Source organism: Lottia gigantea, assembly GCF_000327385.1.
Source record: "Lottia gigantea unplaced genomic scaffold LOTGIsca_61, whole genome shotgun sequence".
NCBI lineage: Eukaryota > Metazoa > Mollusca > Gastropoda > Lottiidae > Lottia > Lottia gigantea.
In genome coordinates, this window is record NW_008710086.1 from 336,773 (window position 1) to 357,152 (window position 20,380).

Here is a 20,380-nt window from a genome sequence, read left to right on the forward strand (position 1 = left end):
GTTTCGGTTTATTAAAAATTGTGCCTTCTAGAAGTGTTTACGAGTAATTGTGGACGGACCGACAGACATAGGTGGCATCCCCTACCCCATCATTTCATGAAGACATATAAAATGATTTAAAAACTTACGTAGGAATGATCGTTATGGATTTCAATATCAGCTGACCGTTTTACCAATCTGCTTTCTGTACCTTTATTAGTCTTGCTTTTCTTTTTCTTCTGTCTCTTACGATTTTTCTTCCTTTTTGGTTTTTTCGTTGTCGTATCTTGCATTTCAGACTCCACTTCAATTTCTGTTCCTTCTGCTTGATCGGAACCAAGAACTTCCGAAACAGATTTCTCACTTTCTACCGGCACGTTGGGATTTTTTTCGATATCATCGTGATCATCCTTATCATGGTCATGCACTTCTGAGTCTTGATGATTGTGACTAGCATGATCTGAAACATCTGGATAATTGGGACTACTATGATCATGGCTGTCTGGATGATCGTGGCTATCATGATTTAAGTCAGAAAGATCATGTGAATGTTTATGTTTAGTAGTGTCAGAGTCTTGATGATTGTGACTATCATGATTTAAGTCAGAAAGATCATGTGAATGTTTATGTTTAGTAGTGTCAGAGTCTGGATGATTGTGACTAGGAACGTTTGTTAGGTGAACATGCTGTGGGTGATCAAGATCAAATTCTTCATCAATTTCAGCAGAACTCACTGATTGGTTATCATTTGAGACATTTCTTCCTAGTCCTAAATTATACATTAAACTTGATAACATATCGAATGTAATAGTTCCATTTTCACTTCCGTATCGCTCAAATATCTTATCAATAAAATATCGGCTTTCCTCCGCAATGATTTTTTTAGTGTACTCTTTTGCAATTTGAAGATCTTCATGCTTATGAGTATGTTTATCAGTGGGCTTAGTTGGGGCAGTCGTCGCAGCAAGAGAATATGATACAGAGAGGAAATAACTCAACAGAAAACAAATTATACAAAGTTTTTTTGTAACACACATTGTTCTGTTTCTGTTTGTTTTTCCTGAAGAAATCGTCTTTATCACCCTACAATAAAAATGGATTAAAAATTACTGTACAGTTTTGTATGACTGGTTTCAGCCATTAACACAATATGCTTAAAGCCTTTACTCATCAAAAAAAACTTACAATTAAAACATACCATAAATAAAACAGATATCAAACAATAACTAGTCTTAAATATCATTAAAAAAAACATCTGTTTCAATAATTAAGTTATTGTTAAAATCATGTATGACCCTGGTTTTCAACCTGGGGTGTTTTCACCCCCTGGGGGTGTGGGACTAAGGTGTCAGGGGTGTGGCCAACTGGTGTAGGAGATTAACTTAGAGAGCACTTCACATCATCACATGTTGCAAATGTGGATGAAACAAATTTTTGGGGGTGTGAAAAGTCCAGGTGCTTACTCCAGGGGTGTGAAGGTAGAAATAGGTAAGCTTAATATATGATCTCATCTGAACAAAAAATTTTACCATAATTTCTGGTACCGGGTACTTTTAATGAGACAATGTTACTAATGACATTAATTCTAAAACTAATATCATCGTGATATGCTATCTAAAATTAAGTAGATGATCTTATCTGAACAAAAAATTTGACGATATAAGAACTACCATATATCACGATATGGTGATATTTCGGTATATTCTAATCAGGAAATATTACTAATAATATAAATTTTAAAACTGGTATTTATCATGATACTGGTTAATCGCCTAAGCATAATTTACCCTCATATGGCCAATACTGCTAGGAATTTACTGGGTAACTCAAGAAAATAAGATATGTGTTTAAGGAAAGCATATTATCCACACTATGCGCATGAGTACAGATGACCCATATCTTTTGTTTTATACCTGTAAGTAAGGACTGTTCCAAAACTTAAATAAACCCCAAGATAGGATCTCACAATACACCTACACAATACCATCAATATTAATTCTAAATTAGTATTTATAGAAACAAGCTATTTCTTATCTAACATTGTGTAGATGATCTTATCTTGGTGAAAATTTGATGATAGCTACACTATTTCGTGATATGGCATATTTTGGTAATTTTAAATGAGTGTATATAACTAACGTCACAAGGTCCTATATATCAGTATTTATCAGGAAACTGGTATATCACCCAGACTTAACAATTATTAACCTCAATAATAATAATATTTACTCAAGATATTAGGTACATAGATGTCAAAGGAATAAATACATAGACTGATAAATAACACTAGAAAGACATAGAGGTTGTTTGGTAAAAACAACAATAACAATTCTACTAAACATTAAAATTTTTAACTTTAAATGAATTAATGATAACTGTAGTATAATACCTTAGGATGACCCACGAAAGTTAAATAAACTTGTTTCCAGTGGGGTCCTTTATTGACAAGACTTCCAGTTGTCACCAGGTAACAGGGCCCCATTACTCCTAGTAAGTTACAAGGTGACCAAAGAAATTAAGACATGCGATAACATCAATAAGGAAAGGGGACATAATCCACTCTCTGAGCATGAGTAGTATACAGACCACACATATCTTTTGTTTTATACTGTTCTAAACCTTAAAACAAACTCTAACAAGACTTTAAAGGCAGCTTCACTCAGCCCGTCAAAGAATTGGTGCTAGGGCTCAGATTTTGTACTCAGAAAATTAAAGGCCCAGAGAACTCATTTCTGACAATTTTGAGGTGCCAACAAACGTATCAAAGCCTATATTTTTTTGATTTTGTACAAAGACACTGTAAATCAATCAATCTCTGGTGTACTGAAGAAAGTTTTGTGGGGGCTTAATTCTCAGTTGATGGGGCCCAGCCCCCACCCTAACAACGGTGTCTGGCTGCACTCTATTTAACGTCATGCAAAGTTGTAATTTTAAATGAAATTTCTACCATGTCACAGATGTGTAGTAGTCTGTACTCTTAAGGGAAGTGTTGAAAACTATCTGTCCCTAATCTCATTTGAAAATAAATCTTCATGAAGTAATAACCGAAGTACTATCTTCCACCCACACTACATAATACATCAACTGACAGTCACTTCGATCAAATCAATTCATAAATTATATAACAAGATCTTTTTTTGAAACATTTTCAAATTGTGCTGACATATCCATTATAAATCATTACCAGTATGTACAACTAGTATATGATATACCATAGTATTTATTAACAGGGACAGACGCATCATTGTGAGGTTGATTTTAATCCTGAATATATAGAAGTACTAAAAATTTATGAAATTCACATAATTCCTTTAAAAAAAACTAGGAATTTTACTCACTATTTCTATAGATGTCTTTTCTACATATCACAGAGTATCTTAAATTGACAAGTTGTCATTCTAACATTCAAACGAAGATAATTCTGGACACACGAAGATAATTCTGGACACACGTGGATTTGAAGGCTCAAATTTCGACGATGAGCTGTGAACACTATTACTGTTTACCAGTCATGTGTGACTTGAGCTCTAGACTGTTGATTTAACTGTATTTACCAGTCATGTCTTACTAGAGCTATAGACTGTTGATTTGGTTGTATTTACCAGTCATATCTAACTAGAGCTATAGACTGTTGATTTAACTGTATTTACCGGTCATATCTAACTAGAGCTCTAGACTGTTGATTTGGCTGTATTTACCAGTCATATCTAACTAGAGCTATAGACTGTTGATTTAACTGTATTTACCAGTCATGTCTGACTAGAGCTCTAGACTGTTGATTTGACTGTATTTACCAGTCATATCTAACTAGAGCTATAGACTGTTGATTTAACTGTATTTACCGGTCATATCTAACTAGAGCTCTAGACTGTTGATTTGGCTGTATTTACCAGTGATGTCATGCTAGAGCTCTAGACAGTTGATTTGACTGTATTTACCAGTCATGTCTGACTAGAGCTCTAGACTGTTGATTTGGCTGTATTTACCAGTCATGTCTGACTAGAGCTATAGACTGTTGATTTGACTGTATTTACCAGTCATGTCTGACTAGAGCTATAGATTGCTAATTTGACTGCATTTACCAGTCATGTCTAACTAGAGCTCTAGACTGTAGATTGGACTGTATTTACCAGTCATGTCTGACTAGAGCTCTAGACTGTTGATTTGACTGTATTTACCAGTCATGTCTGACTAGAGCTCTAGACTGTTGATTTGACTGTATTTACCAGTCATGTCTTACTAGAGCTCTAGACTGTTGATTTGACTGTATTTACCAGTCATGTCTGACTAGAGCTCTAGACTGTTGATTTGACTGTATTTACCAGTCATGTCTTACTAGAGCTCTAGACTGTTGATTTGACTGTATTTACCAGTCATGTCTGACTAGAGCTCTAGACTGTTGATTTGACTGTATTTACCAGCCATGTCTGACTAGAAATTTCGACTGTTGATTTGGCTGTATTTACCAGTCATGTCTTACTAGAGCTCTAGATTGTTGATTTGACTGTATTTACCAGTCATGTCTGACTAGAGCTCTAGACTGTTGATTTGACTGTAATTACCAGTCATGTCTGACTAGAACTCTAGACTGTTGATTGGACTGTATTTACCAGTCATGTCTGACTAGAGCTCTGGACTGTTGATTTGACTGTATTTACCAGTCATGTCTTACTAGAGCTCTAGACTGTTGATTTGACTGTATTTACAAGTCCTGTCTGACTAGAGCTCTAGACGGTAGATTTGACTGTATTTACAAGTCCTGTCTTACTAGAGCTCTAGACTGTTAATTTGACTGTATTTACAAGTCCTGTCTGACTAGAGCTCTAGACGGTAGATTTAACTGTATTTACCTGCCATGTCCGAATGTCTGAGCTCTAAAAAGTAGATTAACCAGTCATGTGTGAATAAAAAATAGCCCTCCCTCCCCCCTCCAATCCCCGATCATTACTTCTACTATCTAGTGCGATATTTCCATAAAGCCAGTAGCCAGTAGGACTAACGATGTGCTAATCAATTTGGATACCACTTTAAAATTAATGAGTCAGCTCTGTTAAGCGTAATTATACAAGCCAAAGCTAGCAATATCACTTCCTATCCCTATGCCCTATCAGCGACACGAAAAAAACTCAGAGTCCGAAACCCGCAAAATTTACGCTTCTTACCTTACTCTAATGCTACGAGCTAGCGTTGTACAAAATGTAAACATTGGCTTTCGACTTCAAAATGTCGACTGAAAGTTAAAAGTGATTGCCATGGTTAGTTCTCAATGTCACTCAAAAATATCAAAATTACCTGAAAAATATTCGCTTCCACGTCAAAATTTATTCCAATTAATTTTCAGCGATGTTGAATAAGTCAAATGGCCCGGTTGAATACGGCCATAAACAAAAGTTGTGACAGTTAAAGGCAGATTTTTTGGGCCGTGTGCAATTTCTCCATGTGAAGATAAAAATGGCGGCCAGTCTATCGTTCGAACGTTGAACAAAGCTGTTGTCTCGAGTACCCAGCCTTAAATATCTGGGTTGTTTTATATAGACCGTCATGACGACAGAGACTATAAATATCAACCTGCGTCATGTAAAAAATCGTCTGGAACATTCTGCCTATTAAGTATTCTATTGTCCAGTTTTGACCTACATTTTTAATAAACACCCCCCCCCCCCCACTACCTGATATATATCAATTATAACAAATTCATATTTATATGTCCTTGGAACGGGAAAATAGTTTTAAGAAAATTCAAATGGAATTTATATGAAATGAGAACTTTTCAGCTCCTGCCAGATTGGGCTAATAAAGACAAAGAATGTCACAATAGGCTACTCCGTGGCTACTCCCCAATCTTCCAAATATGGTGTTGGCCTAATCCGAAACATCTGCCTCTATTTCAAATAATTATCATCAGGGCTTGAATAGAGGCAGATGTTTTGGACTAGTATAGCCTGTCTTCATTAGTCTAAGGTGCGGAATAGTAGGACGTAAAATTCCATTCATTTCATTTCATTTTAGCTCAGTCAGTAGCAAATTGGATTGTCGTCTGCTAGGACAGTGGAATAGCTCAGTCAGTAGTGAGTTGAATGGTCGTCTGCTAGAAAAGTGAACTAGCTCAGTCAGTAGTGAGTTGGATTGTCGTCTGCTAGGACAGTGGAATAGCTCAGTCAGTAGTGAGTTGGATTGTCGTCTGCTAGGACAGTGGAATAGCTCAGTCCGTAGCAAATTTGATTGTCGTCTGCTAGGACAGTGGAATAGCTCAGTCCGTTGCAAGTTCGATTGTCGTCTGCTTGGACAGTGGAATAGCTCAGTCAGTAGCAAGTTGGATTGTCGTCTGCTTGGACAGTGGAATATTATATTATGTTAACTGTCATATCTTAAGTACGTGTCAAGTTATCAGTAATTTGTTTCCCACGTTTTTTACGACATAAATGGGTTGGGTTGTATCTTAATGAATTATCACAATTATCTGAAATGAATTGAAATATTCTAACAGATCATAACCTGACGCGTCTGATCAATGAAATTGGATTTTTTACCCCGTTAACCTACATCTTAACACGAATGTAAAAATATGTTGTTAGCCTACTCAAAGTTTCACACTAGGCGATCTTCAGACAACTAAAACAGATCCTGAAACATGTTGGTTTTCAAACTTTCTATATTGCTTTAAAATTAGTGTATTGAGTACTATTTTAACAGTGGTATTTCTATATTGCTCTACAATTGATGTATTGAGCACTATTTTAACAGTGGTATTTCTATATTGCTCTACAATTGATGTTTTGAGCACTATTTTAACAGTGATATTTCTATATCGCTCTACAATAAATTGATGTATTGAGCACTATTTTAACGGTGGTTTTCTATATCACTCTACAATTGATGTATTGAGCACTATTTTAACAGTGGTATTTCTATATTGCTCTACAATTGATGTATTGAGCACTATTTTAACAATGATATTTCTATATCGCTCTACAATAAATTGATGTATTGAGCACTATTTTAACGGTGGTTTTCTATATCACTCTACAATTGATGTATTGAGCACTATTTTAACAGTGGTATTTCTATATTGCTCTACAATTGATGTATTGAGCACTATTTTAACAATGATATTTCTATATCGCTCTACAATAAATTGATGTATTGAGCACTATTTTAACGGTGGTTTTCTATATCACTCTACAATTGATGTATTGAGCACTATTTTAACAGTGGTATTTCTATATTGCTCTACAATTGATGTATTGAGCACTATTTTAACAGTGATATTTCTATATCGCTCTACAATAAATTGATGTATTGGGCACTATTTTAACAGTGATATTTCTATATCGCTCTACAATTGATGTATTGAGCACTATTTTAACAATGATATTTCTATATCGCTCTACAATAAATTGATGTATTGAGCACTATTTTAACGGTGGTATTTCTATATTGCTCTACAATTGATATATTGAGTACTATTTTAACAGTGGTATTTCTATATCACTCTATAATTGATGTATTGAGCACTCTTTTAACAGTGGTATTTCTATATCGCTCTATAATTGATGTATTGAGTACTATTTAAACAGTGGTATTTCTATATCACTCAACATATGATGTATTGAGCACTATTTTAACAGGGGTATCTCTATATCGCTCTACAATTGATGTATTGAGCACTATTTTAACAGTGATATTTCTATATCGCTCTATAATTGATGTATTGAGTACTATTTAACAGTGGTATTACTATATCACTCTACAATTGATGTATTGGGCACTATTTTGATGTATTGGACACTATTTTAACAGTGGTATTTCTATATCACTCAACAATTGATGTATTGAGTACTATTTTAACATTGGTATTTCTATATTACTCTACAATTGATGTATTGAGTACTATTTTAACAGTGGTATTTCTATATTGCTCTTCAATTGATGTATTGAGTACTATTTTAACAGTGGTATTTCTATATCACTCTACAATTGATGTATTGAGCACTATTTTAACAGTGGTATTCTGACCGATTTATTAGCGCAAAACAAGCAGAAAAATGTAAAAATGCAGAAAACATGAAATAAATATGTTTCAAGTAGACTGCCATAATTATTACCAGTAGAACATTTCGGGGAGCCGATCGAGGCACTTGGACCTTGAGGGGAACTTTGGCTAATAGTGCCGCTAGCCGCCCGAGACTGGCGTACAAAAAGGGGTGAAGACTCTTATGGGGGACAACCATAGAGTTATAAATAGAACTAGAGTCCACACTTGTCTTATAGCCTATAACTCTATGGGGACAACTGTCGTTATCCAATCCTGAGTACGAATTAGACTAAAAAAATGTCATTGGGTACGTTCGAGTTTGTCAATATCAAGAGCATTCATTGTTATTTGGTTAATAATATCAAATAATATTATTATTCTGGGTTGTATGCAAATAATATCAAATCTCATGTAATTTTCTTTATAAATATTTACGTAATTTTTTCCAAATTTTAAATCTTATATTCTTATTTCGTATCTTTGTGTTAAAATTATACTAAATACTCCGAGCAATAACAAATAAAAAATGAGGTTTCAAGACGGTACAGGATAAATCGGTATTGAAAATATCTTATCAATTGACACGTATCGTCTTGTGTAAATACATATCGACATAATATAACACGTACAGATTTCCACGTTTCGTTCTACTTCTACCGGTGACTGAAAAAAGTACAAAAATGTCAGGAAATTTGATTTTAGTGACGGGCGGTGCTGGATATATTGGCAGCCATACTGTGATCGAGTTGATCGAAGCCGGTTATGATGTCGTCATTTTGGATAATTTGGTTAACAGCAGTTTTGAGAGTATCAAAAGAGTTGAAGAAATCACAAATCGAAAGATCACCACGTACAATGTCGACTTATTGGACGTTCCAGCCATCGAAGATGTCTTCCAAAAGCATCAATTCTTTGGAGTCATCCATTTTGCAGGTTTGAAGGCGGTGGGTGAATCGTGCAGACGACCATTGTCGTACTATAGAGTCAATGTGGGCGGGGCAATGAACCTTCTCAATGTCATGGAAAAAAATGGAATTCGAAACCTTGTATTCTCCAGTTCAGCTACGGTCTACGGCACCCCAAAATACTTACCATTGGATGAAAAACATCCAACAGGGGGCTGCACCAATCCTTACGGAAAAACAAAATTTGTCATCGAAGAAATCCTATCAGACATTTGTGCTGCAGACAACAATTGGAATGTTGTAGTGCTGCGATATTTTAATCCTGTGGGGTCACATGTTTCAGGAAAGATAGGAGAAGATCCACAAGGCATTCCGAACAATTTGATGCCATTCGTATCCCAAGTTGCAGTAGGAAAGAGACCAGAATTAAGTGTCTATGGTGACGACTATGACACCCCTGACGGAACTGGTGTCCGTGACTACATCCATGTAGTTGACCTTTCTCAAGGTCATGTAGCTGCCGTCAAGAGAATGGCCAGTAAATGTGGCTTTAAAACGTATAATCTGGGAACTGGCGTTGGATGTTCGGTTCTTGATATGGTCAAAGCTTTTGAAAAGGCGTCTGGTAAAAAAGTTCCGTATACAATTCAACCACGAAGACCAGGTGATGTTGGTAGTTGCTATGCATCGACGACTCTCGCAGCAGAAGACCTGGGATGGAAAGCGCAGAAAGATTTAAACGAAATGTGTGTAGATTTATGGCGATGGCAGTCGATGAATCCTAATGGATACAGAAGTTGAAAATAAATTAATCTAGAATTTTTCATTAAAGTGATAGGAATATAGTTTTAAAAATGGTGATCTGTATTTTCTAGCTTCAAACACCAATAATTTATTATATAATAATATGATATAATTATTGGTGTTTATAATGAAATATCCATGTATTTATAAACTAGAGAAATGTATATGGAAGTAGACAGAAAGGAGAATACAGTAATTTGTGATATGAACATAGTTTTAAATTGAAATGTTTTATTCATGATTGTATATTTGTCACAACCACATAATCGTTATTAAAAATGATTAAATTTTGATAATTAAAATTAGACCAAAACGTTTGTTCCATTATTTTTGATTAGCTTTTATTTTATATTTTTATTTTAGAGTCTCATGACAGCCCTCTTGAGCATTCATCAGATTCACCTTTTTAACCAATCAAATTTCAAAAGTCAATTGGTTTAATTTTAATTAAGACTGCAAAATAACTGTATGCCAAGTATATAGCAAGACATTGGGTGTTAAAATGAACCTTGGTGTCATATAAAATTATTTAAAGCTGGAAATATATTTAAATCAATCAATTCTCTATAAAAATAAGCTAGCAAATTTAAACTTTTATCGTAGTGGACTGTCTGATAATAACCCTTCAACTTTTCCTGTTGGGAATTTCTCTTATATTAAAGAAAGCAACTCCTTTTTACTAGAAATTTTTGGTCTTTTGAGTGAAATCCATGGGGCTGAAGATTGGTTGTAAATAGCAGATGTGTTTCTTTAATATTTGACAATAAATATCTATAAAGATGGATGAAAATAAGGGAACCCATCTTTAATATTTCATAATAAATATGTTTATTTGTTGATCTCTCTTACAAATGATATACTTAAAGCTTCAATTGATGAATAGCATGTTGCGAATCTTAGTCTATGTAATTCACCATTCATGTCATGGGTCAAGGTCAACTTTAATGTGGGGTGACCTTGACACTTGTTCTGAAAAGTGAAAACTGTATATAGATAAATATTGGAGTTGAATAAATATGGAAATATATTAAAGGGATTGTAAAGAGTTTTCTTAAATTTTTTATGTGTATCAGGGACACTGATAACTTCAATTTGTACCATTCCAATTTTCAATCAGATATCTGTGCTTACTGCAAATTCACTAAACTAAGTGTTTTATGAGGTCACTAATTGCAAAATATGCTTTTTCACACAGGGCCCTGTGTGATTAGTGACTACATCAAACACTTAGTTTTAGTGGAATTACAGTAACACAGACGTCTAATTGAAAATTGGAATGATGTAAATTGATGCTATCAGTGTCCCTGATACACATATTCTGTTTTTTTTTTTCATTTTGTAGTACTATTGTATAAAGTGATGTTTGTAACTATGTCTAATATATTTACTATTTGAAGGATGATAAGATCTTGGTTATTCACAATATTTGGACTGATAAATTCATGAATAAAAAGTAGTTTCTTATACCAATCCAAAGTAAGATGAAATATTTAATTGGGGTTAAAAAGGATATGCATGTACAAGTGGTTATTTATTTAGAGGTTATATTTTTGTGATAAAAAATGTAGAGAGCTTGGTTTTTTTTTTCTACAACTTCACCTTTAACAGGCCTGAGTGATCATTGGTCAGAATTAGACTAGAACATACCAAACTATGGTGTCTAACTAGCCAGTAGATTGTTTGGTACAATGACAGTTTTCTGTGGTCAAAATGAGACTAGAACATACCAAACTATCATGTCTAACTAGCTAGTAGATTGTTTGGTACAATGACAGTTTTCTGTGGTCAGAATGAGACTAGAACATACCAAACTATCCTGTATGTCTAACTAGCTAGTAGATTGCTTGGTACAATGACAGTTTTCTGTAGTCAGAATGAGACTAGAACATACCAAACTATCGTGTCTAACTAGCTAGTAGATTGCATGGTACAATGACAGTTTTCTGTAGTCAGAATGAGACTAGAGCATACCAAACTATCGTGTCTAACTAGCTAGTAGATTGTTTGGTACAATGACAGTTTTCTGTGGTCAGAATGAGACTAGAACATACCAAACTATCCTTTCTAACTAGCTAGTAGATTGTTTGGTACAATGACAGTTTTCTGTGGTCAGAATGAGACTAGAACATACCAAACTATGGTGTCTAACTAGCTAGTAGATTGCTTGGTACAATGACAGTTTTCTGTAGTCAGAATGAGACTAGAACATACCAAACTATCGTGTCTAACTAGCTAGTAGATTGCTTGGTACAATGACAGTTTTCTGTAGCCAGAATGAGACTAGAACATACCAAACTATCCTGTCTAACTAGCTAGTAGATTGCTTGGTACAATGACAGTTTTCTGTAGTCAGAATGAGACTAGAACATACCAAACTATCCTGTCTAACTAGCTAGTAGATTGTTTGGTACAATGACAGTTTTCTGTGGTCAGAATGAGACTAGAACATACCAAACTATCCTTTCTAACTAGCTAGTAGATTGTTTGGTACAATGACAGTTTTCTGTGGTCAGAATGAGACTAGAACATACCAAACTATCGTGTCTAACTAGCTAGTAGATTGCATGGTACAATGACAGTTTTCTGTAGTCAGAATGAGACTAGAGTATACCAAACTATCGTGTCTAACTAGCTAGTAGATTGCTTGGTACAATGACAGTTTTCTGTAGTCAGAATGAGACTAGAACATACCAAACTATCCTGTCTAACTAGCTAGTAGATTGCTTGGTACAATGACAGTTTTCTGTAGCCAGAATGAGACTAGAACATACCAAACTATCGTGTCTTACTAGCTAGTAGATTGCTTGGTACAATGGCAGCATTCGTATGGTCAGAATGAGACTAGTGCATACACAACAGGTAAGCAGTCATTTAGGCACAAAAATTTTGAGCATAAATCAGCAAGGCACAGTACTTCTTTTAGGGGCAGGTATTTTAGGCACAGGTCATATAGGCATATCTTCAATTAGGCACACTAATATTCGACACAGTGTCATTTCGGCGCATTGACTAAGGCACCTATGAAATTGATGAAGTCAAAAAAATGAAAAAAAAAATGAATACGTATACCTTCAAACCTACCCCCAGACAATTTCTCCACGTCTCCACGAGATTATAAACAAGGGCCACTAAGAGTACCAGGCCCGAAGCTAGAACCCCCCCCCCCCCTTTCCCCACCCCTCTAAGAAAATGATGCTCCTCTTCCTGAATGACTTGTTGAGCCTAGCTCGGGCTAAGTACGGGCCTGACGAATACTGAATATTAAGGAATAATACTGGATTGTCTCTCGGAGATTAAATACGTCTTTTGTTAGTTATATAGAAATTAAGAAAGGAGATTTTTTAAACTTTGATACGTGTGTATATAAAAGGGTTCATTGCGTTTCCAATTAACTTGTTTAAAGATCGTTTGATTTCGAATCAAAAAAGAAATTGTTTTTCGCGACCCTCTCGAGTTCCATCTCCCCATGACCAGTACAGATGTACTTAGTTAAACAACAGTAGTTTATTGATCGTGATCCCTGACAGTTGCCCATTGTCCCAAGTAGGTCTACTAACATCGCCTGAGAATACCAATATACACCAATGTAGGTGTCTTTTTTGAAATTTTTTAACAAACATTCAAAGCATAGTAGCGTGAGCTGGGATAGCTTGTCTACAATGTCGTATTTGATTATTTTTGTTATTTTCAGTAACGTCTCCCTATTCATTTTATTTCAAACTATCAAGGGAAATCTGTAATATTAGGACATGTACCGTATAAACACCTCTTTCACCGGATGTTTTGGACTTGTATACGAATGAGAGAGCACGGAGGTTAAACCCAGTGCAAGCTTTGTTCGTGGTGATACGCTTTGCTGTATATTTTGTATAGATTTTCAGTTGTTGGGCACTAGGATCTCGTATTCTAATTCATCTCACTGGAACCTTTTTTACTCAGCGAGAGATTAACATCGAATGGTGGACTCAATGTAACGTGCTAAGCGATTGGATGGTGTCGGTTCGAATCCTCCTGAAGATAAAATTAATCCGGATACCTGTGCCTGTTTTCGAGAGTAGGCAGGGTGTCGACTTTCAGTTTCACTCCCTCATTTCTGACGATATAACAAAGAGCGTAAAGCTGCGAATATATATAAGGTCGATACAAACGAAAAGAGAAAAAGTGTAAACACGAAGTACGGACACGATACGTTTCTACTGCAACGAAAATCCCACGTCAACCTTATTGGATTCGCACCTTTAATTTTAACAAATAGTAAGTCTAGCTCACTGGTTGATGAATTGACTGAGTCTTGTAGGCACGAGTTGCGCCCCTTATTTCATTATTATTTATTGTTTGACAAAACATCAGTAAATAAAGTCCTCATCGGTTTATAAGTCAGGGGTGGATAGTTCGTACCCTTACTTCATTTCTTAAAAAAAAATCAAAAATATGAAATAAAAAAATACATTTTAGACCACAAATATGTGTCAGTACCAAATCAATTCTATTTTTCCAGAATTTCTCCCCTCTCCCCATTCACCAGTAGTTACCACCCCCCTCCACCCAGTCAATGTATATAATATAGATATAAATATATAATACTCACCCTAGAGACATCACCATCTTTAATAATATTCCAATCTTTACCGTTCTAATTACTGAACAGGGTTAAAACAGTCTTGTCTCTTCACAAGACATGATATAATTTCTTCAGTCGGGTGTTTAAAACCTGAAAAAAACTTGAGGGGAGTGTGAAAGCCCAATTCGTGTGCAAGATATTTTTGGGGAGGTATCGGGTTGCAGGACATAAAAAGTCCTTTATGATAATATTTTTATATAATCATTGGTATAAATAAAAAAAAACAGTAGGTCTACCAGCAAGACATTTCTGTTAATCACAATCTTATCCAAAGTATGGAAAAATCAAGAGTAGAAATTGTATGGTAGTAGTAGTAATTTTTTATATTCGCCGAATTTATGTGTCCCGTATCACCTTTAAAATGAGTACCCGAATTAATGTTCGCTCGCAATTTAATAACATCGGACGTCAGCTAAATAGACCTTGTTGACATCATAACATATTTATAGGCTAGCAAGGGATTTCAACCTGGGGTACGGGAAAACCTAATGGTAAATAACGTAATAGTAAGGATTTATAGGAGATGGGGTGTTGGGGAGGGGGCTAGCCTAATGCAGTCGATTAAGGATACCGGAATAGGAATTAGAAAGAAAAAGACATTTTGTCAGGTCGCGCTGTATTTTTTGATGCACTCTAAGGAAACTTTAAATGCCGTCACTTGTGTCGTTTGTATTTCACACAATTGTAGACGAACTCAGTGCCAGATATTTCTTCTATAAATGGTATCTAACCCTTCTCTTTGTAAGAGACAATAGATAATGATAAGGCGACTCTTTGTTTATAATTTGAAGAGGAATCGCTTGTAAATTGTAAAGAAAGAAGAATAAAAACGTCCTCGCCAATATCCGTAAAAATGATTTAAATATATACGGTTGGTAGAAAGATAAAAGTTAACGGTCCGCTGATATCACAGACTAGAAAAAACAGGACATGCTCTCTTTAAATTGCCATGTGAAACATTTCATGTCATGTGACACACCACGTGATCGTAACTAAAAATGGAGAGAGGAAGATACACTGTCAATTTTTTAACCTGCGTTTGTTTACACAGAAACTTTACGAAGTTGTGACAAGACTTGAACCGTGTAACCCAAATGTTTAAAAGTTTTGACATTAGTGAATAAATTTCATATGTGTTAGATTCTAAAATAGCAATTTGAAGCCTCGAGAAGTTAATCAATATGTGTTCAAACGTAGGAAAATGATTTAATTTCTTTAATGATTATCGAAATACATGTATTTTCAAGCGTGCTCGACAAATATTAAACACAATTCTACGACACGGCAAGAAGCTCAAGAATATGTGTTTAATACAAGGAACTTAAAGAATAAGCTAATCGGATATATTTTCAAATGTGCTCTCCAAATATTGACACAATTTTAGGACACATGAGAAGTAGGCCTTGTATAGATAAGCTTATAAGATCTAGGTCAGTAGTGTTTGCAGGGCAATTCAATGAATATTCATTTTGACAGTCAGTCATTTAAAACAATTTTCAGAAGTGAAGTGAAATTTTAATCAATCATCATAAAATGAATACTTTTGATATAATCTCGAATTGTGAAAGTGTCGTGTCGGGCGGGCCTGCCACTGTCAGTGACAGTCATGAGACGTTAGTGCCGTGTGCAATAATTGAAAATGAACCCCAGCAGCATGAAGATATAAATGATTTTCTGATATCAACTTCACAAGAAGAAAGAAATGAAGTGGAGTTGCTGGATGTCTTACATATGACCATGAATAATCAATATGACAGCTTACCACGTGTTCGAGTCAATGAAACTATCAAATCTGTAAACTGTGAAGTATTAGATCACAACGGTTACTTTGAAAATGAAGTGGATTCTCTACCTACAGATGATTTAACTCACTTGCCTCAAGTCGAAGAAATTCATTGTCATTTCGGAAAAAAAATGTTGAAAGATAAAATTGCCAGAAATCAGCTGATAACCGTCGTGGTTTTATGTTTAACTTTTATGGCCGGTGAGGCTATAGGTAAGAAAAACTTTTTAACTTTGATTTAGGAAAAAGGCTTGTGTATTGACTCTCAAAAGCACTGGAAACGGCATCAGAAACTTTCTTTTTTATCATGAGGTGGATTCAGGCAGATGAAGGAATGGCACCTAATTTCTTAGCAAACATCAATCCAACTGACAGACTGAACAGTAAGCTCTGTAATAAGTTGAAGGAAGTAGAAAGTTCAAACCAGAATAACTCTCAATAACACTGGTTGAGTCTGTAAATATTTTCTTTGCCTTGAGGGGTTCACTTAATCTACTAACCCTCTAGCACAGAGATTTTCAACTTGAGGGTAATTTTGAAAGTCTTAGGGGGTAATAGGGCCTGTGGCCGAGGCAAGTTTATGTCCGAAGGGGGCGAAATATCTGAGATTGCCCTTACTTTCTAACCTAGTTATGATTTTTGCCTGAAAAACCTACCTCCCCCCCCCTGTCCCATTTTGGCTCTGCTACTGAAAAGTCAAGCATAAAAATTTCTGAACAACTAATATTTAAGTAATTCTATTCAGTCAGGCTATATTCTCCAACATTAAAAAGAGTTCAGGGAAAACCAGAAGAGAATATATCAGTAGCCTTAACAATAGTGAACACTGCTTTCATCCTGTGCCAGTGCTTTCTGTTGAATACTAAAAAGCATTATAGAATTGATCTATGAAATATTTGTCAAGTTTTAATTCTTGATTTAATATTTTTATCATTGATTAAAGAAAGACTTGATACAGCTGTTAATTTTCACAGTCAGAGTGACTTGACATAAACCTTACCATAGAGTACAGTATTATAGATACCTGTATATACCTTCATATACCTTTATATACAATACAATATGTTACCAGAATACATTCAAAATCTCACTAAATTTACAAAAGTACAAGTAGATACTTTGTTTGGTTTTTACTTCTGGGTCCTAGATTGAATACTACAGGACCCTGTTTCTCAAAATATCATAGATTAACGACTGAGCGTAAACGTTATACCTCAATGAATTAATAACGTCAAATATAACGTTTCTTCTTCACTTAACGTGCAAGTTTAGTCATACAGACTCTTGAGAAACGGGGTCCTGAATTTTTATAATCTAGTTTAAATGAAATTAGTACAGTAACAAACACAACTGTGATTCTAGAGCAGATATTTTCAATCTTTTTCCTTCTGTTACCCCTTCCAGGAATCGCATTACCCCCCCCCCCCCCCCTCCTCTATAAATCCTTAATATTTCCAGATTTTCTCTTAGGTTTTCTTTGCAATCTTTCCTATGTTGGAGAATATAGTCTGACTGAAAAGAAAGACTTGAATTATAAATTTCCCAAAATTTTATGCTAGACTACCTAGCGTCTTAGTAAACTCCAAAAATTTCAGCCTCAAATTGAAAACCCCTGTTCTAGAAGGAAGAACTGATATAAACTGTTAATCAACCGAGGGTGATCGTTTAACTGAATGAATCTAATCCAGATAAATACCAAATAAACAAGATTTGACCCTGTTTGACACAGAAATATGTGTACATTGTTTATTCTGGAGTCTAAATACCAATATTGTATCAGAGACAACATTCAACCCTCCTTTAACAATCTGATCATATAAAGGTTTATATTAGTCGTTAAAATATTATCTTTACTAGGTGTTACTGTGTCTCTTCAACACATCTAAACTATAACATATTTCTACCGTGTTTTATTCAGCAGGGAAACCCCATATTAGGGACCAAGATAATAAATATTCATTATATCCTTTGCTATAGTCTTATTAAAATAAAACCAAACTAGCGTTCTGTTTTATTCTAGCTTCTATTTTTAATTTAGCCACTTCAGTAAGGGTCTAATGACAGCCCTCTAGAAATATAAGTAGGCTATATAATTAGGTATCTAACCTAATTAAGGACAAAATCAAAAATTCTTTATTCTCTAGTTCCTTTAAAACAAGTGAATATGAGTCAAGAAGTATTTCAGGACTGGTGTCATTGCTATATACAGTATATTATATATCAGAGTATAACCTCCATTAATATTCGTTTCCTTGACAATTCATGTATCTTGATTGTATATTGTAGGCGGATTTTTAGCCAACAGTTTAGCATTATTCACAGACGTCCTTCACCTTGGTAGTGACCTAATTAGCTTCCTGATCAGCTTATTAGCGATATATCTATCCCAGAAACCACCAACCAGAAAAATGTCGTTCGGATATCACAGAGCAGGTAGGGAGTTGGTAGGTTTATTTTCATTTTAACAGTGTTTTGATTGGTTAACATGAATTCTGAAAATTTTTGATACTTTTTGGTTAAAATTCATTAGAACACGATTTAAGGATGTATTGTGTCAGATCATTAACAACAAGTGTTGTTACATGTTTAAAAAACATAAAAAAAAAATCCAGATTGGCATTTTAATCTGTTTGCTTGCTTTTTTCGATCATTTTAAAACAGTGCATAATGAAATATTGACAATACTGGCCAAAATCAAATTACAAAAATCACATGTAATTGAAATAGATCAGTAGTCGGAAGATCTGAGTAACAACATGTTTCAGGTTCTGTTTTAGTTCTCTGAAAATCGCACAGCGTGAAACTCTGAGTAACAACATGTTTCAGGTTTTATTTTAGTTCTCTGAAGATCTGTGTAACAACATGTTTCAGGTTCTGTTTTAGTTGTCTGAAAATCGCACAGCGTGAAACTCTGAGTAACAACATGTTTCAGGTTTTATTTTAGTTCTCTGAAGATCTGTGTAACAACATGTTTCAGGTTCTGTTTTAGTTGTCTGAAGATCGCACACCATGAAACTCTGAGTAACAACATGTTTCAGGTTCTGTCTTAGTTGTCTGAAGATCTGTGTAACAACATGTTTCAGGTTCTGTTTTAGTTTTCTGAAGATCACACACCGTGAAACTCTGAGTAACAACATGTTTCAGGTTCTGTTTTAGTTTTCTGAAGATCACACAGCGTGAAACTCTGTGTAACAGCATGTTTCAGGTTCTGTTTTAGTTGTCTGAAGATCACACAGCGTGAAACTCTGTGTAACAGCATGTTTCAGGTTCTGTTTAATTATTTCTAATTTATTTTTTTATTTGATATTTATAATTTAGTTTCATACTTTGGCAGGTTTTTCAAGACGGTTTGAATATTGATCTATTTATTTTCTATATTTATTGCCATAATTTAGTATTATATATCCCATTTCTTCCTTTTCATATCAAATCACAAATACAAGGCAATATTATAATATAAACACACTTCTTTAATCAAATATTAAACACATAACAACCACACGTGTAGTTTGTGTTGAAACATTATGTGTTTAATATTCTATTAAAGAAATGTGTTATATTCTATAATATTGTCTAGTATTTATGATTTGTACTCCTCACTTCTAAATATCCTTCAAGTGTAATATTTGAGTTTAATATCAATAATAAATTATCAAAATAACATAATAATCTTATACTATCATAGTTTATTACATGTTACAATTGTTTTTATTGTTTTTAAAACATGACTAGATGTATTTTATAATAAAATAATGGTTGTTTTTGTTGGAAGTAAAATAATAAAAACCAGATGTGACAGACATTGAAATAAAGTAAATCGTAAAACAGAGATTTATTGTCTCTTTTAAAGTCAATGGACATTTTACAAATTATATTTCCTTTTTCCTCAAAACTGATTTTTCTTGCACAACAAATTTGATGTTTTATCTGAATGTTTTGCTGTTTGTTAGGGTAGTAAAATACAGCCAATCTATCACAACAACTAGTCAATTGGAAGTAAAATATTGTACCAAATAATCATAAATACACGTAATATTAATTATAAAATTACATGTAATGAAACAAAACCAATGTTTGAGGAATGTTTGGTGACGTTAATGTTATTGGTCAGAGCTGTTAAAACAGTAGATACTATTAAAACATGGAGCACAGTCAGTAACAGTAGACAATACTTCAATGAAATTAAAATCTTAACAAACAAGACAATTCTGTTAATCAAAATCTCATCCAAAGTATAGCAAATTGAAGATTAA

General features: G+C 34.4%; 3 protein-coding genes across 3 annotated transcripts; 2 read left to right on the plus strand and 1 right to left on the minus strand.

The window, feature by feature from the left end:
* Positions 1 to 8,694: 8,694 nt before the first annotated feature.
* LOTGIDRAFT_128420 (hypothetical protein) lies at positions 8,695 to 9,720 on the plus strand (the record flags this gene model as incomplete). Its single annotated transcript, XM_009064218.1, has 1 exon — positions 8,695 to 9,720. One exon carries the CDS (start codon positions 8,695 to 8,697, stop codon positions 9,718 to 9,720), a length of 1,026 nt encoding a protein of 341 aa, XP_009062466.1.
* An 8,695-nt stretch (positions 9,721 to 18,415) lies between these two features.
* On the plus strand, positions 18,416 to 18,592 carry LOTGIDRAFT_128278 (hypothetical protein; the record flags this gene model as incomplete). Its single annotated transcript, XM_009064219.1, has 1 exon — positions 18,416 to 18,592. A coding segment is annotated over one exon (177 nt), but the record flags the coding sequence as incomplete, so codon positions are not given.
* A 520-nt stretch (positions 18,593 to 19,112) lies between these two features.
* On the minus strand, positions 19,113 to 19,325 carry LOTGIDRAFT_128573 (hypothetical protein; the record flags this gene model as incomplete). The annotated part of the gene is made up of 1 exon (XM_009064220.1): positions 19,113 to 19,325. One exon carries the CDS (start codon positions 19,323 to 19,325, stop codon positions 19,113 to 19,115), a length of 213 nt encoding a protein of 70 aa, XP_009062468.1.
* Positions 19,326 to 20,380: the final 1,055 nt, after the last annotated feature.